This window comes from Pimephales promelas, chromosome 9 (genome assembly GCF_988280905.1).
Source record: "Pimephales promelas chromosome 9, fPimPro1.hap1.1, whole genome shotgun sequence".
Classification (NCBI taxonomy): Eukaryota; Metazoa; Chordata; class Actinopteri; order Cypriniformes; family Leuciscidae; genus Pimephales; species Pimephales promelas.
In genome coordinates this window covers 29,711,231-29,734,001 of record NC_142777.1, presented here as the reverse complement: position 1 = coordinate 29,734,001, position 22,771 = coordinate 29,711,231, and the positions used below count along the sequence as shown (strand labels likewise).

Sequence of the window (22,771 nt, the reverse complement as noted above, 5' to 3'; positions counted from 1 at the left end):
GATGGATCATACTTGGAAATGGCACATATAACTAAAGGCGATCAAAATGTTCTGTTCATTACAGTAGAAGACATCAGTCCTGAAGCTCAGAGCTGGGAAAGCTCCAGATTATACAAAAGGACACTGACATCAGAGTCTCTTTGGGGGTTTTGTTGTGTTTGTGGTGTAATGTTGCATTTTGGCATATTGCTCCCTTTTAAAAATGTTTTTCTGTTTTTTAGCAACCTGGATGGATAAGTATTGATTGATTGTTTTATTTTTTGAGTGAAAATGTGTTATGTTCTCCACTTGGCACTGAAGGGAATGTTGGTATTCTGGTTTAAAACCCAGAACGGCAGGCAAGTGTTTCGAGAGAGATAGTGCTTTGGTGTCAAGGGATTTGTGACATGGGCAAGCAGATGTGCCAGATCCAATCAAATGCTCCTACTAATGGCTACCATGGTGACCAGCTCAGCCAATAAGAGGGTGCGTTTCGGTAACACTTGCTGACCAGTTCAGACCAAACTAATTTAATGGGAAATAGAGAACAACTGTTAATGAATGCTTTTGTACACAAAATGTTGTGTGTTTGGAGCCTATGCATTTTTGCGTGCGTGGGATTAAATGCTATGAGCACATATGACAGAGAGCGGAAAAAAAAAAAAAACGTGTAGGCAATATAGGAAAATATCCTATATATATGGGTTTTTTTTTCCGTGTCACAAACCCCGTCAGGTGAGCAAAAAGCCAATTAGTATCTGCTAACAAGATGTCTGTGTAAATAAAAAGTGTGTGTGCATGCATGTTGCAATTACACAGGAAAGCAAGCTATTCCCAATAGGCGTACCTCATCACCACATTCACATCTTTTCCCCTATTTCTTCCTCTCATCCTCCTTTCCTCCACTCCAAAGCCCTGAGTATAACTTCCCTCCATCTGTCCCTCTGTTTTTTTCTCATCATTCTCTCCACTTCACTCCCTGGTATTTCTCACTATATATTCCCTATCTTTCTATCTTTTTATCACTCTTATCTCTCGCTCCTGCAGATTCTGAGCACATATCAGCAAAAGTGCCACGAACCCTCGAGTAAAACTGTTATGGCCCTCAAATTGCTGCCCTTAGCGCTATGAGAAATCAGTTTTTTTGTGTCCTCAAATGATAAATGGGGTTGGGTTTTTCAGCATTAAAGTGAGGTAAGCTGTGTCACCCCCAAACTGCACAATATTTGTCATGGGAAAGGGCTCATCATATACAGCTGCCTGTGATTTAGAGGTGGCAGGTGATTTAGTAACACTTTACAATAAGTTCTCATTTGTTAACATTAGTTTATTCATTAACTAACATGAACTAACAATGAGCAATATGTTTTTTTACAGCATTGATTAAGCTTTGTTAATATTTGGTTTGTTCACAGTGCATTAAGTGATGTTAACAGGTACAACTTTTGAGCTTAAAAATGTAGTAGTAAATGTTGAGATTAACATTAAATATATGCTGCAAAAGTAGTTTTCATTCTTCGTACATGTTGTGGTTAATTATTGTAAAGTGTTACTGGTGTTTTTATGCATGAAATGTTTTAAAAAGTACATTTCAATATAAAATATGTCATAAACTATATTTATTGTGTATATAGATATGCATGTATCTGTTTCTCAGTCTTTTAAATAAATGTTATAATTAATTCTAATAAATGTAACTTTACCGCACTACTTTATCTGTATCTAATTAAAAGTGTGCTGAATGCTAGATCTATAGCTGACAAAAATAACTGTGCATGTACGTGTGTATATATATGAAGAGTTCAGATGCAAAAGCCTCTAAATGCCATTTGAAATTTTCTTCTTTAATGATGATTTTTGTCAAACTTGTATATTCAAGTTCAGTAATTTCACTTAAATAACAATTAATAGGTAATTACCATTGCCATTTAAGTGAAATCATTGAACTTAAAATATAAGCTTGACATAAATCATCATTAAAGAAGAAAATTTCAAATGGCATTTAGAGGCTTTTGCATCTGAACTCTTCATATATATATATATATGAAGATATACACTTTTCCCCCTTCAGTGGATGGTGCCATTCATCGTGGGGCTGGTCCTCTGTTGAAGAAGGAATGTGCCACTCTGAACGGCTGCGAAACGGGGGAGGCCAAGATCACCGGGGCCTATGGTCTGCCTGCAAAATGTGAGTTGCTCATGAAACAAACTCATCATCATCACACTAATGCCATATAAACATCAGTCTAAATGGTTTGAGCTCTTTGGAATAGGATGATGAATTCAGAATCATTTATATGAATTAAACGTTTCTTCCAGTGTACTAAATGGATAAGGCAAAGAGCAAATCTTGTTCATGTTTATGCTTGATTGCATCAAAGTCAGCACAGTACTTTTGTAGACTGAATTACACCTGATTTTGACTTGTGCTAGGTTTTATATTCCCATCTTTGGATAGTAAGCAGGTGTTGTGCAACCTCTCTAGCGAAATGTCAAACGGTTGCGTACATGTTGCACGCTGCCGATTGAATAAATGAATAAACCATCAACGCAAAGCTTTTTGCCTATCACTCTCCCTCCCAACCCTCCCTCCCCCATCCATCTCCCTCCCTCACTTTCACTCTTCCAGAGAGTGTTCAGTAATTATGTAGTCAGACAGTGTTTACAGAAGCAAGCGCACTTTAATTTATTCGCACACTTAGCAGTAATTTCCTTGTCTAATTTATGATCCCCCCCACCGTACCTTGCTGTTCAGAGACAGAGATGCACACGCTGCTGATTCTCAAGCCACCCCCAACACACACACACACACACACAGATAGATACACACTAATGATTTGCCTTAAACTCCAGGCTATGCTCTCTGATTTTATGTAGTCTTTAGTTGATTTTTCTCTCCAACTTTGTGTTTTTTTCTTCTCATCTCTCTCTTTCTGTACTGTACCGAACTGTGGGAGTAGAAGAGTAAATATCAGCAGTAATTGTAGGACTGAAATTAGTGTGTCTGTGTCTGACTGCGTGCACCGCACACTGATCGGATTATAAGCTATGTACGAACAGGTGTTTGGACTATTTGTGATTTGTGAGCTGTTAAAATGTAACATTTCTAAAAGAAAATTTTCAGGTTTCTGAAAACTGGCTGCCACAAATGCTTGTATGTTCAGCCCAATCCCCAAGCGTCAGGTCACTCCTTCAGTGTAAATCAATTGTATTTTTATTTATTATATCATCCACTATATTCTAGGTTCTAATCGTTTGAAAAAATAATAGCAAAGCTCTCCTCAACATGCTGGAAGATTTAAGATCATGAATCATGTCCATAGCAAAAAGAGTAAAGCGCAAACGCTTAATCGTTTGTCTATCCAATCCTAATATGCAGAGACAACTATAAATAAGCTATTCATAGGTTATTTATTTTGTCTCTGTAGCTCAGTTGTTTTGAGCTACCCGTCTAGTCGTACACAAAAAAATACTGACTCTACCAATGGCGCGAGTTGGGCGGGGCTGTTAGTTTGTTCAATCAACTGAACAGTGGACTGATGTGGGCGTATTCGAAAACCTTTTTTGAAAACAATATTTGTTTTTGCAGTCGGTGGTGGAGAAATTACATACTTCAGCTTGAACCGCAATTGCGTGATAGTAATAGAAAGCATTTATAATTACAGGCTAAAGCCCCTAAATAAAATCTGAGTTTTGTGTGTTTGTATAGAGTATTGTCATGTTTTGACTGGCTGAGCTGCAGTTTGCACATGTGCTCGCACATCTGTTGCTTTTTGGAAGAAGATAGGGGAGTGTATGTTTGTGTCTTCAGTATGTTAATAATACATTCTCTGCCTGGGTTGAGGGGGTGAACTAGAAAACCTAATGGATCTCATTGGGGAATGAAAGGCAGAATGTGCAGATCCTGTCAGTCCCTAAGTCCACCTGTGTACCAATACAGCCTTTGACTAGGGACCCAACCATTCAAAACAACCATTGCTAGGAGGGAGAAAGAGAAGAGACTACTAGCATATTTATCAATACACACACATACACACACTCTCTCTTAGCCTTCATTTCCCTCTGTGGCCAATTAACACTAATTAAAATCCACACAGGCCAATCGAACACCCACCCTTCTCTTCGGCTATACAATTAATCCTTTTTCTCTCTCCCCTCATCCGTCTTTTGCTCATAGACTGGAAGAATAACAAGGTTCAATTATTTAATTATGTTTATTAAACAATCCAATGAAATACATTGTACTTTTACAATGACCTAATATTAGGTCAGTTATCTCAAATCAATTTTGAGCTGCAACTTTCTTTAAAACCACAGCTTTGTCGCATGAAAGCCAAGGTGAAAGGAGAGGGATCTATTGTGAGAGCCGTCGTGCTTGATCGGCTGGTGACTACGGGTATATTGTAACTTAGCTGTCTAGCTGATTTGAATTTGAGAAAAAGGGGTGAAACGCAAAAAGTGAGTCGAACACCTTCGGACCATTCAGATGATAAGCAGATCTCTTGCACCGTCTTAGCCAGCTGTCTTTTGTTAGATAAACGCACCTGCTCCCCTGCTGCAGACACTGACTTTTTCTCCCGGGGGGTTTGGTGGGAGAGACCAGGGCCTCCCTTTGTGCATGAGAGAGGAGACTTGGGTTTGGTCTGGATGAGTGAACAGTTGGTAGCAGAAAGACAGAAGATCTTTCACTGAGAGGGAGGGAGAAGAGGAAAGAGAAAGGTGAGGAGGTAGGAGGAAGGCGGAAAGGAGGGGGAACAAACAGAGGAGTGATTTAGAGGCAGATAATAGCAAGTTTGGAGTAGATTCACCGATATGTTATGGGTGTTGTCAGGTTTTGGGAGCTGCGTGGGGAGAAAGAGAATGGTATGTTTTCTCATGAGCAGATCAGGAGGTTATGGTGAAATAAAAATGGTTTAGAAGACAAGCTGTACGACCACACTGTGACCCAGCATATATTACAGCAAAAAGCCACTAATACGGTAGTATTGTGAATTTTCAAGTATTGAAATGCGGTACATAAATCTTGTCTTATCTATCATCTATATATCTTAACCTTTTGGTTAAATTATTATTTAAGTTTAATTATTATTATTTATACACAAGCATCAAGATCCAACACAAAATTAAAGTATATATAAAAATAAAAAAATGACATGATTATATGACAAATATTTTATAACAGCTAAAATGATCAATTTCTTTGAATCTTTTAGCTACAAGGTCCCGGATCTCCATTATGCTCCATCGTAAACATCTGAAATCTGTAGAAAATGTTAATTTCTTCCCTGTGCTCACTCTGTTGTAAGTGCGCTCGTGTGTGTTTGTTTTAGAGAGCAAACAGAGGGAGCTGAGCAGTGCGATATCTACACCTCCCGGCAGTTTTCTGTAGTTTGCTTTAACCTCCAGCTCCTGTGTCTGCGGTGATTATGTCATCGTGTCTTAGTCTTCCTTCTACACCTGCTTTATCAGTTCATGCTGTGCCACAAACATGACAACACTTTACTTCCAGTCAAACATATGCCCAGTGTTCTCAGTTTGTTTTTCCCCTGTCCATTGTTTTCCTTTGCACTTCATATGCAAGCGTCTGGGTGTGTGTGTGTGTTTGTGTGTGAGTAATGTCTCTGCCTGACTTGATGTATGATGGTGCTGCTGGACTAAACAAACAGAGGTGGATCGATGCTGTAAACACTGCAGAGTGCAGCGGTAAATAAACGCAGCCGGACAGCACGCAGCGCAGAGAGGTGTCGGGGGGCGGATGGATGAGGGAAAGAGGAGTGGGAGTGGAACTGACGGAGGGATGCTGGACGTCCAAAAGACAAGCGGGGCAAAGGGGAAAGATTGAGGACATGCCACACAAGGACATAAGACATTGAGAAGACAGATGGATGAATGTTTTAGACAGAAGGTAGACGCAGACAGAAAAGGAGGACAAGGGAAACGGACTTGCCGTCTGGTTGAGCTGAGTGTCAATGTTAGGAGGAAACGGGAAATTGCGATGAGAGGGTGCTGGATGGGGACAAGTGGGTCTTTAGTAATCAAGAAACAGTCAGGTAGCAGAAATGGGAACCACAAACAGAAAGTGTAGTTGGTATAGGTGAAGTCTAATAGAAATAATTAAAAACACATCAGGGGTTCCATCACTTTTCTCTTCCAAAAAAGACCTTACAAAAGCATGTACAGTATTGCGCTTGCTTTATTGACAATTGCCATAGAGACCATTTTTCTATTATTACATAAAAAAAACAATCATTTGGGTAACTGCATTTCAATTAAACATTTGAACATGCACACTCCGAATTTTACTTTTGAACAAATAAAAGTAATCAAACATCATTTATTTTGATGCTTTCAGTTGTTTCCTGTTATGCTTATGCTTATGTTCCAATATAGTTATAGTAATAATCAATGCTAGTAAAAGGATTGCTAAATCCTGCTGATTCCATAGGGATTTACTGTCTTGTTTATTTATCTTACCGTAGAAAGGACTAAACACTCTCAATCCTTATCAACTCAGCTGTTGACAGCGCCTATCAGTACAGCAGTTACTGTGTAGAGATTTTTCAATGTTGTGTTGTCATGTCATAAGGAGAAACAAGCCAAAAGACCCTTCCAACAGCCATTAGTTATTTCTATTAGTCAGCTAGACTGTGTTGCAAAAGCCAAGTTCTGCCAAGACCAATATCACTGATATACTGCTACCACTTATTAATGGAACATTTTTAAAATGCATAATTTATAGCCCTTTAATATATTTGAATGACATTTGTTTAAACTTTTAATATGACTTGACTTTACTAACCTTTTGTAAATCACTTAAAAAGGTAGATCCATATATTTAGGTGAATTAATTGTTTTAATATAACAGCAGTATCAAGAGTATCAGTATATCAAACTGCACAGATGTTTGGACTAAACAAAGCGCATTTGCTCTTGTTATTTTTAGTTACTCTAGGAAAATAACTGCACATTTAAAATATATGAGCTGTTAAAAAATTGGGAAATAAAAACTCCCAACTGAATGTCAGAATTTAAGCACGCGCTGAGATTTTCATGCACAACCATTTCTAGGGTTTACAAAGATATACAAGATTTGTGAGCATTTGTGAAGCCACAACACACACAACCTTGAGGCGGATGGGTTACAACCGCAGAAGACCCCACCGGGTAGCACTCATCTCCACTACAAATAGGAAAAAGAGGCTGCAAATTGTAGCCTCTTTTTCCTATTTGTAGTGGAGATGAGAGCTCACCAAAATTGGACAGTTGAAGACTGGAAAAAAATGTTGCCTGGTCTGATGAGTCTCGATTTCTGTTGAGACATTCAGATGGTAGAGTCAGAATTTGGTGTAAACAGAATTAGATCATGGATCCATCATGCCTTGTTACCACTGTGCAGGCTGGTGGTGGTGGTGTAATGGTGTGGTGGTGTTTTCCTGGCACACTTTAGGCCCTTAGTGTCAATTGGGCATCGTTTAAATGCCACGGCCTACCTGAGGATTGTTTCTAACCATATCCATCCCTTTATGGCCACCATGTACCCATCCTCTGATGGCTACTTCCAGCAGGATAATGCACTATGCCATAAAGCTCGAATCATTTCAAATTGGTTTCTTGAACATGACAATGGCCCTCACACCAGATCTCAACCCAATAGAGCATCTTTGGGATGTGGTGGAATGGTAGCTTCGTCCCCTGGATGTGCATCCCACAAATCTCCATCAACTGCTATAAGATGCTATCCTATCAGTATGGGCCAACATTTCTATAGAATGCTTTCAGCACCTTGTTGAATCAATGCCACATAGAATTAAGGCAGTTCTGGAGGCGAAAGGGGGACAAACAGTATTAATATGATGTTCTTAATAATCCTTTAGGTGAGTGTATGTTGACAGGCAGGTAGGACATTGTATTGTTGCATTCGGACCAATTTCAATGATTGGACGAACATTTTATGTTCCTATGCATTCCACAGGTGATAAATATACATATAAATTTAGGCCACTTAACTTAGTGATTGCTTTCAGGATTAATCAGCACAACAAAAAAATGTTTCTGGAACAAATCACTCTGTCTTTAAAATAACTTAATTGTAATGCATGTAATTTATTCCTAGCTGTAATGGCAGTATAAATGTATTTACGGTCATTTCTGATAAATTTAATTTGTCATTGCTGAACGAAAGTATACATTTTTTGGAGAAAAACAAATCGTACTGATCCCAAACTTTTGCTTGATAGTGTATCAAAAACTTATTTGTGTTTTAATTTATGGAAATGGATAGATGAACGGGACGGGGGCAGACAGAAAGTTGAAGTTAAACCGATTAACATATTTTCTGATATTTTTGTATGATTTTTCTCTGTTTCTGGCTCTATCTCTCTGTTTCACAGATGTTATTCACACCGTGGGGCCGATAGTGCACGATTCAGTTGGAGAGAGAGAGGAACAAGCGCTAAGAAACTGTTATTATAACTGTCTGCACACAGCAACTAAGAACCACCTGCGGACTGTGGTGAGAGTCTCACCACACACACACACACACACTCAATCATAACAGATTCAGACTTCATGTCTTGGCAGTGATATAACTACTTGTATGCAATTTTAACAGCTTACCGAAAGTCTCGATCCTAACACGCTGCATGCACATAAACTCGGGTACATACTGTTAACATGTTAAACTCTCACCCTGTATCACTCACACCTCACGGCTGCCTCAACGTACAAGAATCAAAATGCCAGCAGTCCAGTCATAACACAGCAGACAACTCGCACTTCACCGCTGCCCTAACAATTTTTATATGAATCTACTAAAACAGTTGAGAGCCGTTTCGGCTTTATTTCTTTCAGGGAATGATTTATTGAAGACAGGTTACTGCATATATAAAAAATTTTAACACAGTGCACCAGTAAGGATAAAAATACACACAGGCACAGCTATGATCTATCGTTAAGGTTCTCAAAAAGGAGCAAGCGATTGATGCAGCATCATTTTGTCTAATGAGGACTTCCTGTTTATCTTTATGTAACTGTTTTTTGCTGTGAAAAAAAGACCTTTAAGTGTAATATTATTCGAGTACTTTGTCTAAAAAATAAAAGTTCACTCATTATTAACTCACCCTCATGTCATTCCCAGTGTTATTAATACTTGTATTATTTTTTTTATATTTCTATCAAAGTATTTATTAATATTTTGTATCTAAATTTTATTTTACATTTTAATTTTAGTTTGTTTTAGTAATTTTATGTGCTCTTGTCATTGTTATTAGTCTTTGTTTAAATATTTTTTATATATCTTTTGGTCATTTATTTTCGTTTTAGTAATTTTAGTACTTCAACTTAATCATTTCAGATAGTTGCCAAGCCAACATTTTATTTCAGCTTTATTTCAATTACCTAAAAACGTTATTAACACAGTAACAATCATAGTAAATTTAACCCATAATTTTGCCATGGAACGTATAGTTGATGCAAAAAAATAAAATTAAAACTGAACTGACACAGATGATAATTAAGCTAAAAAAGACCTGCCATTAAAAGTAATCTATTATATCATTACAAGTGTTCTGATAGCTTTGAAACAGAATCAAATGAACACAAAGCTCTTATTTTATTATAATTTTCTCAACATCCCCCATATCCATTCACTTATTTTGTATGGAAAAGTGGAAGCTAGAACGTTTTGCAGTTTACATTTGCTGCTTTTGTGTTACATCATGAAATAAATAAAGTAATCCAAAGTTTTGACGAACTTGAGGGTGTGTAAATGACAGAATTTTCATTCCCGTCATTGATATCAGATTGATTTAAACATGCCTTTAAAAGCATGCAGCAACAGTTCACTGTGACCTGTCCATTTGCTTTAAATTAAAGCTTTTGTTTCTCAGGTCCTTAATTCTGGGGCACAAGTGGCTCGTTTGTCATTAGTAAAGGATTGTATCTTTAATGGGTTGTAATTAATCAGTTTATTTTCAACCTCCCTTGTAAAAGCTGTCTTTGTTGTGGTTTTGTACTAAAAGGTCCAACAGTAAGTGCTTTGTAAACCTTAATTTCTCAATACAACACATTTATTTTAGAGAGCATTTTGTAGTTTGTAGATAAGAAAACACATTTTTCACACTTTTAACTATATAACATTCAAGTCTATTTCGTTTTATGTCTCTTTGATGTTGATGTCTAGGCTTTCCCCTGCATCTCTACTGGAGTATACGGTAGGCTCAAATTGCAGCGGTTTCTCTTAATCAATGTTTACTTTCATCTGTAATTGTTTTGTCTCGCATCAATTATTTATATTTATTTTTCCGTTATATTCATAGTCTATAAATGACTTTGTGTAATTGATTACAGGTTGGCTGATTTAGAGTCTTCAATAGACTCATTTATTATTAAAACCTATAATCGTTCATTAACCGCATTTATGAGCTAACATCAATGAATTACATTTATGGTAACACTTTAGAATATCTTACTGCATAAGGATTTATTGAAGAACTAGTAGGCAATTCTTCATTAACTACTTCACTGCTGTTAACTACTAAGGAAGGTGTGTTCACTAATTGAATTTTATGATTGTGTTCATTTACAATTAGTTAATCAATAACTAACGAATTCTGTCATGAACAACTATATTAATTATCTACTTATTAAGGTTCCAGAAAAATAACTATGAAGTAACTAACTAATCTTAGATTAGTTTTTATATTTTATGTAGTACAGTAATTCTCAAAAAGGGGGTGACAATTAACTGTTATGTGCCAAAATCAACCGTTTGGTTGAGCATGTTTTTGAAAAATTATTAAAATATACTTAAGTTTTATCATAACGAGTAACATCATTTTGTAAAGTTAAGGCTCTTACAGTGTAATATGTAAAAAAAATATATGCTTAGCTTGCAAACTTTCACCAAAAACAGTTCACGGCTGGGGTGATTTATTTGTTTCTGACATCCATGTTAGAAGAAGTGTTGTGACAGGTGCTGTTGATTGACACTGTGAAATCTATTGGATTTTTTTTTTTGGCATAATATACCTCAACCAGATGATAGAGATGACTCAATCAGTTTGAGTTAAGTTAGGTACTCCTCTCAATAAAATATGTGCTAAACCGTTTGGTTGAGAAGTCAGTTAAAGTAAATCAAGTAGCTAATCAACTGGTCTCGTTTTCACGATAGTGTTGCTGGATCTCTTGCGGAAGCTGGGCTCAGACCGCCGCCCTGCATTTCACTCATAGCCGAAATATGCTGTGACTGACTCCATAACCTGCCCATAAACAAACAGTGACAGCTCTAAGAACATATTTTAACATCTGATGCAAATAGATTTACTATCTTTATAAATAAAATCATTTGTTTTATGCAAGGGATCAGGCGATTTCATCACGCAAAAAAGACCGACTCAGCTGACATCACGTCCTTGTATATTGCCTTGCATAAAATTAAATTTATAAGATTTACAGCACAGTAATAATGTTTTAGATTAAATAAAATGTACAAAAGCCTGTATCTCGCAGAAGAAATGCACCAAATCGGCAGCGCTGAGCAAGAGCCCGCGCTCTTGCATCTTCAAATCACTGTAAAACGCGGGCTACCGTGATATTGCCGGAACTTGAATGGTGCTGCAAAATAAGTTTAAAATGTAAAATAACTAAGTATAATAATATGCTTTTTAAGTACTTTTTAAATTAATTAATTTAACAAAAAATAATTACCTTTGAACTTTTACTAAGGTAATTTTGAAAATTGCCTAATTATAATTTTACTGGAGTAATATTTTTATTGGGGTATATGTACTTTTAATTAAGCACTTGATTTTTGTACTTCTTCCACCACTACAAAACTGGATTATTGTTGTAACTATACTGTGTATGAATGTTCATTAGTTACTTCAGTTATGTTTCTTGAACCTTAATTAGTAGAAAATTAGTAGTATTGCTTTATGAGGTATGACAGAATTCATTAGTTATTGATTAACTTACTGTAATTTAACACAATCATAAAATTCTATTACATACTGATTAGTGAACACATTTTCCTTAGTAGTTAACAGCAGTGAAGAAGTTAATGAAGAATTACCTACTAGTTCTTCAATAATTCCTTATTAGTTTATTCAGTAAGTAAGATACAGTATTCTAAAGTTTTACCACATTTATGAAGAACATCAACTTCATTCCCTGTGCTTATAACGCTCTATCTAACCAAATAAATGGTACGTTTATGAACCTCGGTTATGTTGTGACCTCTGCTCATGCATGTGTTTTTACTTGTGGTTGTTTATTTAGTAGGAAAGTCATTTTAGGAATTCCAGGAGTGGATATCACTTGCAGTAGTAAGAGGGATTTCCAGATTAAGTCTGGGATTAGACGGTCAGATTAGGAGAGATTAGGTGCGAAAGCATGTCACTGTGATTATAATCCCCCTTCTTAGCTATATGTGTTGAGATTAAACTCAAAAATGAGCCTAGCAAACAGCTTCAGTTTGAAAACAACCACCATCAGTACATCGTTTTCAAGTTCATGCAGAAAATATGGTGCCGTGTGTATCCGTAATAATATATGGTTGTGTTGCTCTGTTGGATTTAATTGGTTTGGGCTTTCAGTTTAATGCATCAATTAAATGTGATTAGTTATAAATAAAATAACACAATAAAATGATCTTACAGGAGACGCTGAAAATGGCAAGATGCTAAATGTATGTGTACGCCCAACAATTAAAATCTATAAAGCAAAAAAAAAAAAATCCCAACATTTATTCAGTGCTTTTAATGATCTTATTTGGATAAGTTGTGATTATTGTAATCAGTCAATCAGCATATTGCAATTTAAACCACTTTTTTATGTCGTGATTTAACATTTGAATTGATTGAAAGCCCTAGTGTAAATCTGATGTGTGTGTGGTGCAGGATACCCGCCTGAACAAGCAGTCGAAGTTGCCCTGAGAACAGTGAGAGAATACCTGGAGCAAAACCACGAGAAGGTGTGTATGTGAGTTTGTCATTTCCCCATTGGTGTTCTTTTCTTGCCATTGTTGTTATTGTTCGATGAGGAGCACGCCATGGCAAACAGATGGTGGCTGCATAGGGACTTACTTTTCTGAGTCAGCATACACACACACACATAACCTCAGTTTTAATTGGTTCCTAACGGAGCTTGTATAAGCTTTGCAGAACAGTACAAATACTAAAATTCACAACTGAATTGACACAATCTCTGGCCCCTGTGAGTAAATGTGAGTCCAGAGTAAATTTAACAGGAAATGAGCCATTAGGATGTCTTTGACAAAAATTCTGCACATCCCAAACTGCGGCGCCTCTCTCTCTCTCTTACTTTATTTTCCCCCCTCTCTCATCTCTCACTGATGTGTCTCTCCTGTCCTGAGCTTTCATCTCACTCTGCGCCACGTGTTCAGTCGCTCTCGCCTTCTTTTACGCTATAGATATACAAAATGACAGAGACACTCTAATTACAGCACACTAATTAACCAGCGCTTTGGTGCTTGCTAACCTCTACACTTTCCATACGCACCGAGAGAATAGTGGAGAATGAAAGAGAGAGAGTACTTTTATTGGTTTGAATCTTTTATTATCTATTTTTTTAGTATATTTTTATATTTATATTTTCATTCTTTTAAATAAAATATGTGGATATAATCATTTTCTTTGAGGAGATCAAAAATATTTGGATACCAGTCAAAATCTGTGAATAAATGAACATTATTAATCAGTTATATGGATATTCAAAGTTAAATTCATAATTCAGAAAATAATTAGCATAAAGGTTTTTAACAGTGAATGTTAGGGGTAACTGAAAAACTAAGTGCCTTCGCGTCGCTGTGATTGGCTGATTACTCTGTCATTGATCTGAATGTGTCAGGCCGGTAGAAATGGGCGGACTAATTAATTACAGACTAAAAAGCTCACTCACTTAGACAAAACCACTCGTCTCCGATTCAACTTTAACTTGAAATTATGAGCCGTTTTTTACTAAACACTTAGCTTAGTCAATGTGCTCTGTAACCCTCATGACACCTACAATGTTTACTGAGGACTCGTGTTTCCAAAAGATGGCTACTGTTAACAATAATAATAGCCAACATTATAGTAAAGCTACTCAAAATAGACTTTTTGCACCTGAAACATTTTTAAAAACTTATAAAATTGAACATGAATAATAACAAACATTGTGGTAATATTTTCTTATTGATAGTGTATGTGGAAAATGGTTTGCCATGTGCTTTTAACCCAGAAACCATATAAACATCGAATGGAAAACTTAACCTCCTCCTTTCTGTAGTTCACTTCATATGTGTATGTTCATAATATTACAAATGCTTTGGCTATATAAAGCTTTATTTTGAATCTTAATCAGACAGAAAAAGCGACCCAGCATGAGTGAGCCAGAGAGAGAAAGAGTGACATTTGGCAAATTGGAATGGAAAAAAGACAATGTAGACACCAAAGAGAGAAAAATGAGAGTGAGAGAGAGATTTCAGTGGCAGAGTAGGAGTGCTAGCTGGATGCAATGATGTGTTACAGGAACATGATTAGAAGCAGGAACAGCCCACCTGCCCTCACCACTGTTGTCATGGAAATGGAGGTTCTAGGATGCTGGCACGGATCTCAATGTATTCTTTTTATGTTGTTGCTTGCCATGAAGCATTTGGGACTGGTGCTGGTGTTCTGTCAAGGACAGTTAGGTCATTGGCACTGCGCCTCTCCGGCTAGAAAGACCCAGACATTAAAAGAATGCTAACCGATTGCACACAAGTGTCCTTTTTCAGCAGACCCTCTCTTCACACGAGACTGAGAGGCTACTAGTCAAAATCTGTGAATTATTTATTAGTTATACGGAATATTCAAAGTTAAATTCACACCACAGAAAAGGAAAATTGACACATATCTCAGGTTGTAACAACAAACTAAATGAACTCTTTCCCAGAAATGCACTTGCAGGGAAAGATGTGCAGGTTTCTTTTATTTTCGGTGGGAATCAGCCACTTTTGTTCCGTTCTTTAACTCTATTCTCAAGAATTCCTGCTATAGCTTTAGAGTGTGGTGTGGATAAAAGAGTATAGTTTCATTTAATGCATTAAGGCACATTTTGACAGGATGTAAGGTGGCTCTTAGCCAAGGTCGGTTTACTTGGCGCCATGACCAAGTACTGCGATGTTTTTGGCTTTAGCATTGGAAGGCAAGCGTAACATGACCAATAAGTTGCCACCTGTTCTAGCAAAACATTACACACAGAAGACAAAATTCCTCCGCCCAGACGAGCAACCACCAAGAAAGGGTGTTAAAACCAATTCTCGGCCAGGACAACTGGAAGCTGCTGGCTGAGATTTTCCACCTGAGATTGCCACCACTAACCTACGACCAGATATTGTTTTGTGGTCTGGATCAGCACGCATCTAAGTTGAGTGGGGGAAGGAGGAGGGAGACTCTGGGATGCCAGAGTCACTGTCGAGCCCTCTTGAGGTGTCGTGGGCTAGTCGACGAAACACTGAGGATGGAAGGTGCCCACTTGAAGACCCTAGAGATGTCCCCTACTCGGCTCAATCCAGACGGTTGTGGTGCTGGTCCACTAGAGAGACCACACTGTAGTTGCAGCCGTCGTGTGTGCTGACGTGGCAAGTACACTGCAGCCGTTAACGCCGGACAGAAGGGGAGTCACACCACCATATGGAAAGAAGCGTAAACGGATGAAGTATAGGTTACTGTAAAGCTACGTCTTAGTTTATGCTTATCTTGGCGAAAACGGAGTACAAATCAGCACAAAGTTTAACATCTACTCATGTGTAATGGAAATCATTTGGGTGAATATTGTGATGTATTATTACAGCTATGATTTGTGTAGCTGTGTTTCTGCTGTGCAGTAGCAAAATCAGCTCAAAAGAGATATTCTTTATGGTCATTTATTTTTTATTTCTTGTCTCTTTTTCTGTTGTTTGTGTCTGCTGTCAGCTGGACCGGGTCATCTTCTGTGTGTTTCTGAAGTCTGACAAAGAGCTCTACGAAACAATGTTGTCTGCATATTTCCCACGAGGTCTGTCACACACACACACACACACACAAACAAAATTTTGGGTTTCCATGTTTTATGGAGACATAAAGAGTGTTATACTATACAAACTGTATATTCTATCACATAATATACTTTCTACATTTTTACATTTTCTAAAAAAAATAATTGTTTATGATTTTGGGAAAAGCGCCTCCACATATTACTGGTATTACAATCTTTGTGGGGACATTTTATTTCCACTATGTATTACCAGGACCACACACACACTCTGCTTAAGGGCTGTTGAAGTGAATTCACCCAAAAACATTCTTTACTGTGCCTTTTTCACTTTGTTTTAACATTGATTCGATTTTCTTAAGAGTTAGGTGACATTTACAATTATTATATTATTACCCTTGATTAAATGTTAATTCTTTCTAAACAAAGTTTTCCCAGTTTGCATGTACATTTCAAAAATCAAAAGAATCAGAAGTATTTTTAACCATCAAATCCGTCAATCCCTTCCTTAGTGAGAGCACAGGTAATTGTTATTCCTGAAAGTGAGACCAATGTATTTGTGTTTGTTTTTTCCCGTGTTCTCGGACACAGAGTACCAACTAGTGTGGTTTAAAGTTATTCTTATGTGATAACTCTACGTGTGTAGCCTGCACTGATAACAAACTAACACTGACTACATTAGCATTTTTAAACGATGCAGTGTTTACATTGTTAAAATAAATGAATAAAAAATCTGCACACTAATTTAGCATTTCATATTTTAACATCCTCAAACATATCGACTTGTTTGCACCTTTTTTTATGTGTATTAACATGTTGCATGACGAACCCTGCTCTAATAATCACAGTTATGAAATGGTGTTATTGAGATCTCACACAGTGGCTGAACTCTCTAAGCATTAGTGTTCTTGTAGACGTCTGGTGCTGTGTGTGTTTGTGCTCTATTAGACCCGTTTTTTCACCTCCAGGTTCACCGCCAAAGAGCAAATTATGAGAAGATGTCATAGTTGCTGTGGAAACGCCACAACACCGGCTTCAGTGTCTCGCTTTTACCTGATGCAGCCCCTACAGCCAACAACATCTGTCTGACACCACCTGATTTATTCATATCACCTAACCAGTGCTACTTGGATTTCTGTGATTGGTATCTGCTTTAAGTTGAGGGTCATATTGCCATTGGATTTCGGTTAATATTAATAACAATGTATGCTTATAAGTGGTAGTTCACACAAATTTAAATTCTGTCGTTTGCTTACCCTCATGTATCCATTTCTTACTTGTTTTTGTTTTTTTTGTCCATACAGTAGAAGTCAGTGGGGTCCAATGCTGTTTGAACCCCAGTGTTCTTCCAAATATCTTTATTTGCGTTCAGCACAAGAACAACAAATGTATGTGTGTTTGGAACGACATGAGAATGAGCAAATGATTACTGAATTAGGTGGGGGGGAAAAGAATTTCAGAATGTCTCAAATATGGCATATTCTCATTATTAATCCTCCCAGGAACAATTTCCTGTAATTTGCACTGCATTAACGTTTAAATTATAGAAGATATCCTACGTTAATATTGTTCATAGAGTTAAATAAAAAGTGAATTAAGGCAATAAAAGAAACCAAAAGAGTATGTCAATGGTTGTAACACTTAACCTGTAATGAAAGTGCACTATTTGTTCTTCTTCAATGTACTTTCTGTGTTCCTCTATGATAAAAGACCCTCATTAAAGTCAACTCCTCTCTCTGAACTAATGGCTGGGGCTGCTCTTAATGCAACTTTCATTAATTACACCGTAAGCCTTCAAGTTAATAGTATAATGTCAGCAAATGGATTTAGAACAAATGAAATATTTTGAAATATTAATGCAGATTGATTTAGTCAAATTCCTCATTAAAGGAGAACTCCTAATTGTTATGTGGAAGAAAAAATCATTCACACTCGTATCATACGATTCGGGCATCTTTCATAACCCTTTCCAAAAAAAGATGAGTATCCTTTCATCTCGACTGAACATGCTGCTGTATCTGTGAAAGAAAGGATAGAGTGAGGGAGTCAGATGAAAAACAGCGAGAGGGAGAGATGAGTTTAATAAACTCATCTGAAGCAATTTTCATTTTTTAATAAGCGACAGTCAGCTCAGATACTGTCATCAGGCAAGCTTCTCCAAATAATGAGAGCGGAGGAGAAAAAAGGGAGCGCAAGTGAGAGAGAGGGAGGAAGAGCTCAGCAGAGTAATTATCCTAAATCCAGACTTCATCACCGTCCCATCAGCACTTCTCTCTTCCTTTCCTCCCTCTTGCAATCCAGCTCTGTCCCTCTCTCTAGCCCTCTTAGTAAAGTGTTATTTAATTTGCTGTACTGGCACAGTGAAAGCAGCCAGTGTGGGGCCGCTTCGGAAATAGTAACCCTTCAGTGACGATTACACTGGAGTGCATCTTATACGCCAGCAGCAGAACCACAGCGAGATGAGAGCTCCTCTTCTCTTTTTTGCCGCTCTCTCCCCTTATCTCTCTCTCCCATGCCCTCGTGTGCTCGTTTTCAATGATCCTATCGTGTCTCTCTCTCTCTCGTTCCCTCCAGCTGCGTTCTGTGTGTATATCGTCAGGCTCATAACCCCAGATTCTGCCAGTCAAACGGAGCTCGCTATCACTGGCGGCCCTGCCATTTCATCCTGCATGGTGTTCTGTCGCAGTTTGCAATCACTTTAATCTTGTGGGTGAAACCAGGAGTGTCATAGGGTTTTTAGAGCCAAGTGGAATTTAATTGTGACTTCCCAAATATATTTTGTGTTTTTTTGATTTATAAGTTGCATTATTATGGAAGGTTTGAAGGGGTCTTGTATGTACGGCCCTGACTCGTAAGCGCTATTGTCCATGTTTCGTATCTCATATTTTTTGTTCGCACATCTCTAGCAACTGACTTTTTTTTTTGGGTGGCTGTGAGGAAATAATAATAAAACAATTGTGGGGCTGCGTTGTGACTGGAGCCTATAGGGAAAGCATTAAACCCAGTGCCGTGACAACAGGCCGCCGGAAATTTTTCCCGATTAGCCAATCCTGGCCTGCCCGCCGTCATCTTGTTCCGGGTGCGACTCCGGTTCAAACTGATTACGATTGCGCAGATGTGCCCTCAGAGACATATACCCTCAAAATATACGTGCTATGGTTGTGTCAAAACCAATCAAAACCATAGACAGTTAAGGTCAAAACGCCTAGTTACATAGTTAAAACATAGTTTACACAGTTGATTCGAAAAGCTTCATATTCTGGCATTTATGACTACACACTTTACAGCTCTATAACAAACATGCTGGAACACAGGTGAATTAAAATCACCCTTTTTTCAGGTGTTTATATAAGAGGATTTAAATGTTTTCTATAAGTACTTTTTCCTCTCTCTCTGTTTTATTTTAATATACACTGCAATTGGCACTAAGTTAAGTTGTAAAGTTATTGTTAAATTATATGTTTACTTAAAGGCATTATACGGAGTTACTGGTAGTACATCAGCAATTTTTTTTAAATAATAATAAATCAGTTTATAATAAATGCTTTATCGTTATTTTTTTTGTTCATGTATCCTGCTCTACATATTTTCTTATTCAAGAAGCCATTTCGCTCTTATACATCACAATAGAGAAGAAAATACTACCTTAGCTTCCATTTCATGCTGACATTAAGGTGTAATGTAGGCTAAAAAAAAACACCAAAAAGTGAAGATGAAATGGTCTAGACTAGACCAATGGAACCATTAGGTATATTATATACTACATTTCTGACAGGCTCTTATTATTCTATTGCATTTGTTCACACATAAATGGAAAGACTGGCTCCTTAGTGTAAAATAAAGTGTGATTGTGTCGCTAGGCCCCACAAGTCCCAAGGCATCCGTTAGTCTGTAAGATAACTATCCATGAATAAACTCACCTATAGGAAGTAATGCAGTACTGCGGGATACTGAGAGCGGACGAGCCTGTAAATGAGTGTCAGTGTTTGAGTCGGATGGCTTTAGAAGGGGTTGGTTGCTGATGTTTATGGATGCTGGAGGGGATGCTGGCGTGGGGGGCTGCTTGTGAAATGAAAATGGATCTTTAGCAGAACCCAGGACACTCTGCTGCCCCTCAAGATCAATTCACTGATTTACTACAAGCTGAAAGCCTGTCAGAGGCAGAAACACCAGCGTTAAGGAGAGTAGATGATAAACTCGGGTGGAGCGAAGGCAGGGGGAAGGAGATGACCTCAGGACTTTTTAAGTAGTGTTACACATGAGGAGAATGTTCATCAAAAATTGGTAATCATGATACAGGTCTAACTTTTCAAATGTACCAGAATTTGTTCTTCTTCTCGGAGGAGCAAAGTAAAGTTGGATTTAGGTGACAGCCTTTCTGTGCATCAATACGATTCCTTTATTAAATACACTGTTTACTTTTGTTCTTCTCCAGTAAACACTGCCGCTGCATGACACATTGTGAGAGAATTATTTTTAGAGAAGCATTAGTGAAGTTAAGCTGCATCTCCTGCAAAGCATATACCTTCAGCCTGTGTGTGTCTCTTTGTTGGTGTCTACTGAAATATTAAAGATGTTTACCTTACAAAAACAATATTTATATTTAATATTTATATTTAAACAATATGAATGTAAGCCAGAGGAGAACTGGCCCCCGACTGAGCCTGGGTTCTCCCAAGGTTTTTTCTCCATCCAATCTGATGGAGTTTGGTTCCTTGCCACTGTCGCCTTGCTTTTGGCTTGCTTTGAGCTTGCTCAGTTGGGGTTATTTAGTGTTTAGCAATGTTGTTGATCTGTGTTGTGCTACTTTAATGTTATCACTGTGAAGCTGCTTTGATACAATCTGTATTGTGAAAAGCGCTATATAAATAAATGTGACTTGACTTGACTTACTGTTTTGTGTGAGAGAGGGTTTTTTTTTTTTTTTTTGTGTGTGTGTGTGTGTGTGTAGCGTATATCTAATTTAATATTACTAATATAATATTTAACCATTGCAAAAGTCCCAGAACACATGGGGGCAGTTAAAATAACATTATGGGTTTGTTTACCACATTACTTTGCAGAAACATGGTGCTGAAAATTACTGTCATATCTTGCGCATTTAAAAAGTCAAGATGCAGCGCAGCTGAATAAAAAAAAAAACAGTTCATAGATGTTGTTGTTTTTTCGTTCACACCGAACAAAATAGCTTAATGATACTTGGCTATTTGCCTCCATACTAACAGACAATAAAGTTCTGTGTATTATACGCGTGGGCTTATGTTGTTATGCATGTAGGCTATTATATTCTCGAGCTCTTTGACGTCGGAATAGGCTTGATTTGCAGTCCATTTTTTTATCATTTGGAAAAAAATCCTACTGAAGTGATTCCAGCGATGCTGTTCCTCAGTTGTTGTCTTTATAGCTGTGGAGTGGACGTACATATTGTCGTAGAATTAGAACAATTATTAAAACTTTAACTTCTTAGAAACACAGCGCTCGTGCGCAATGCAGAAAAACCAGCGATAGCGCAGCGATCAATCTACACTCTATATAATAGAAAAAGGGTTCATTGGGGTTCTATATGAAGCATGGGTTCTTTACTCAGCTCCAAAGAACCTGTATGCTAAAAAAGGTTCTATAATGACAAGAAAGAACCCTTTTGGCACAAAGGTTCGGCTATTATTCATTTATATATTACATTATTCTGTAACATTTTGTAGTTGTAATTAAATTATTTTTTATTAAATGTTGTAGTAACTTAAAGGAGTAGTTCACTTTTAAAAAACCTTTTGCTGATAATTTACTCACCCCCATGTCATCCAAGATGTCCATGTCTTTCTTTCTTCAGTCGACAAGAAATTAAGGTTTTTGATGAAAACATTCCAGGATTTTCTCCATATAATGGACTTCAATGGGAACCAAACGGTTCAAGGTCCAAATGAGAGTTTCAGTGCAGCTTCAAAGGACTATAAACGACACCAGACGATGAATAAGGGTCTTATCTAGCGAAACGATCGGCCATTTCAAAAATAAATAAAAAAGTTTAAGTTTTATAAGCACAAATGCTCGCCTGGCTTTGTTCTGTGATGAGTTCGTGACTCTCCTGTTCAAAATCGTTCATCAAAATGAATTAATCTTTTTTCGAGTCGTGTCTCGAAGGGTCCTAGATAAGAACCTTATTCATTGTCTGGTGTCGTTCAAAGGCCTTTGAAGCTGTACTGAAACTCTCATTTTGGACCTTGAACTGTTTGGTTCCCAATGAAGTCCATTATATGGAGAAAATCCTGGAATGTTTCAGATTTCCTGGAATGTTTATATATATATATATATATATATATATATATAATGTTTTTGTGCATGTGTGTGTGTGTGTGTATATATATATATATATATATATATATATATATACACATGCATACAAACATACATGGTGGCTGAATTTTTTAAGTGTTAATCCATGATTGAAATGGAGAGCGTGTGTACATGTGTGAGTGGACAGTGTCTGAGTGCTCTCCTCTCACCTACCTCGGTTTTATTTTATTTTTATTTTGAATGTTTAATGTATTAAAAGGGCCGGGGTAATGAATTATAATCTTTAATGCAGAGAGCGATCGATACCTCCACAAAATAAATCAGCTTTTTACTGAGAGCGTCAAAGCCTTTAATATACTGGGGGAGAAACAAGTGAGGGAGAGGAGGAGAGCGCGCAGGGAGGGGAAAGGAGCATGACAGGAGCCGTTGGTGGAAGGAGAAAGCGGGAACGAATGGGGTTAGATGAGAGTGTTTCTGTAAGATGCTA

At 37.4% G+C, this 22,771-nt stretch overlaps 1 protein-coding gene across 1 annotated transcript in view; it reads left to right on the top strand.

Annotated features, from left to right (window-relative positions):
* Positions 1-17,126, top strand: part of macrod1 (mono-ADP ribosylhydrolase 1) — a 56,485-nt gene extending 39,359 nt beyond the window's left edge. The window contains exons 5-10 of the mRNA XM_039648805.2: positions 2,051-2,167; positions 8,370-8,491; positions 10,160-10,190; positions 12,876-12,949; positions 15,933-16,014; positions 16,959-17,126. Coding sequence (XP_039504739.2) covers positions 2,051-2,167; positions 8,370-8,491; positions 10,160-10,190; positions 12,876-12,949; positions 15,933-16,014; positions 16,959-16,984 — 452 coding nt within the window. The 3' untranslated portion in view covers positions 16,985-17,126. The remainder of the gene's footprint in view (positions 1-2,050; positions 2,168-8,369; positions 8,492-10,159; positions 10,191-12,875; positions 12,950-15,932; positions 16,015-16,958) is intronic.
* Positions 17,127-22,771: the final 5,645 nt, after the last annotated feature.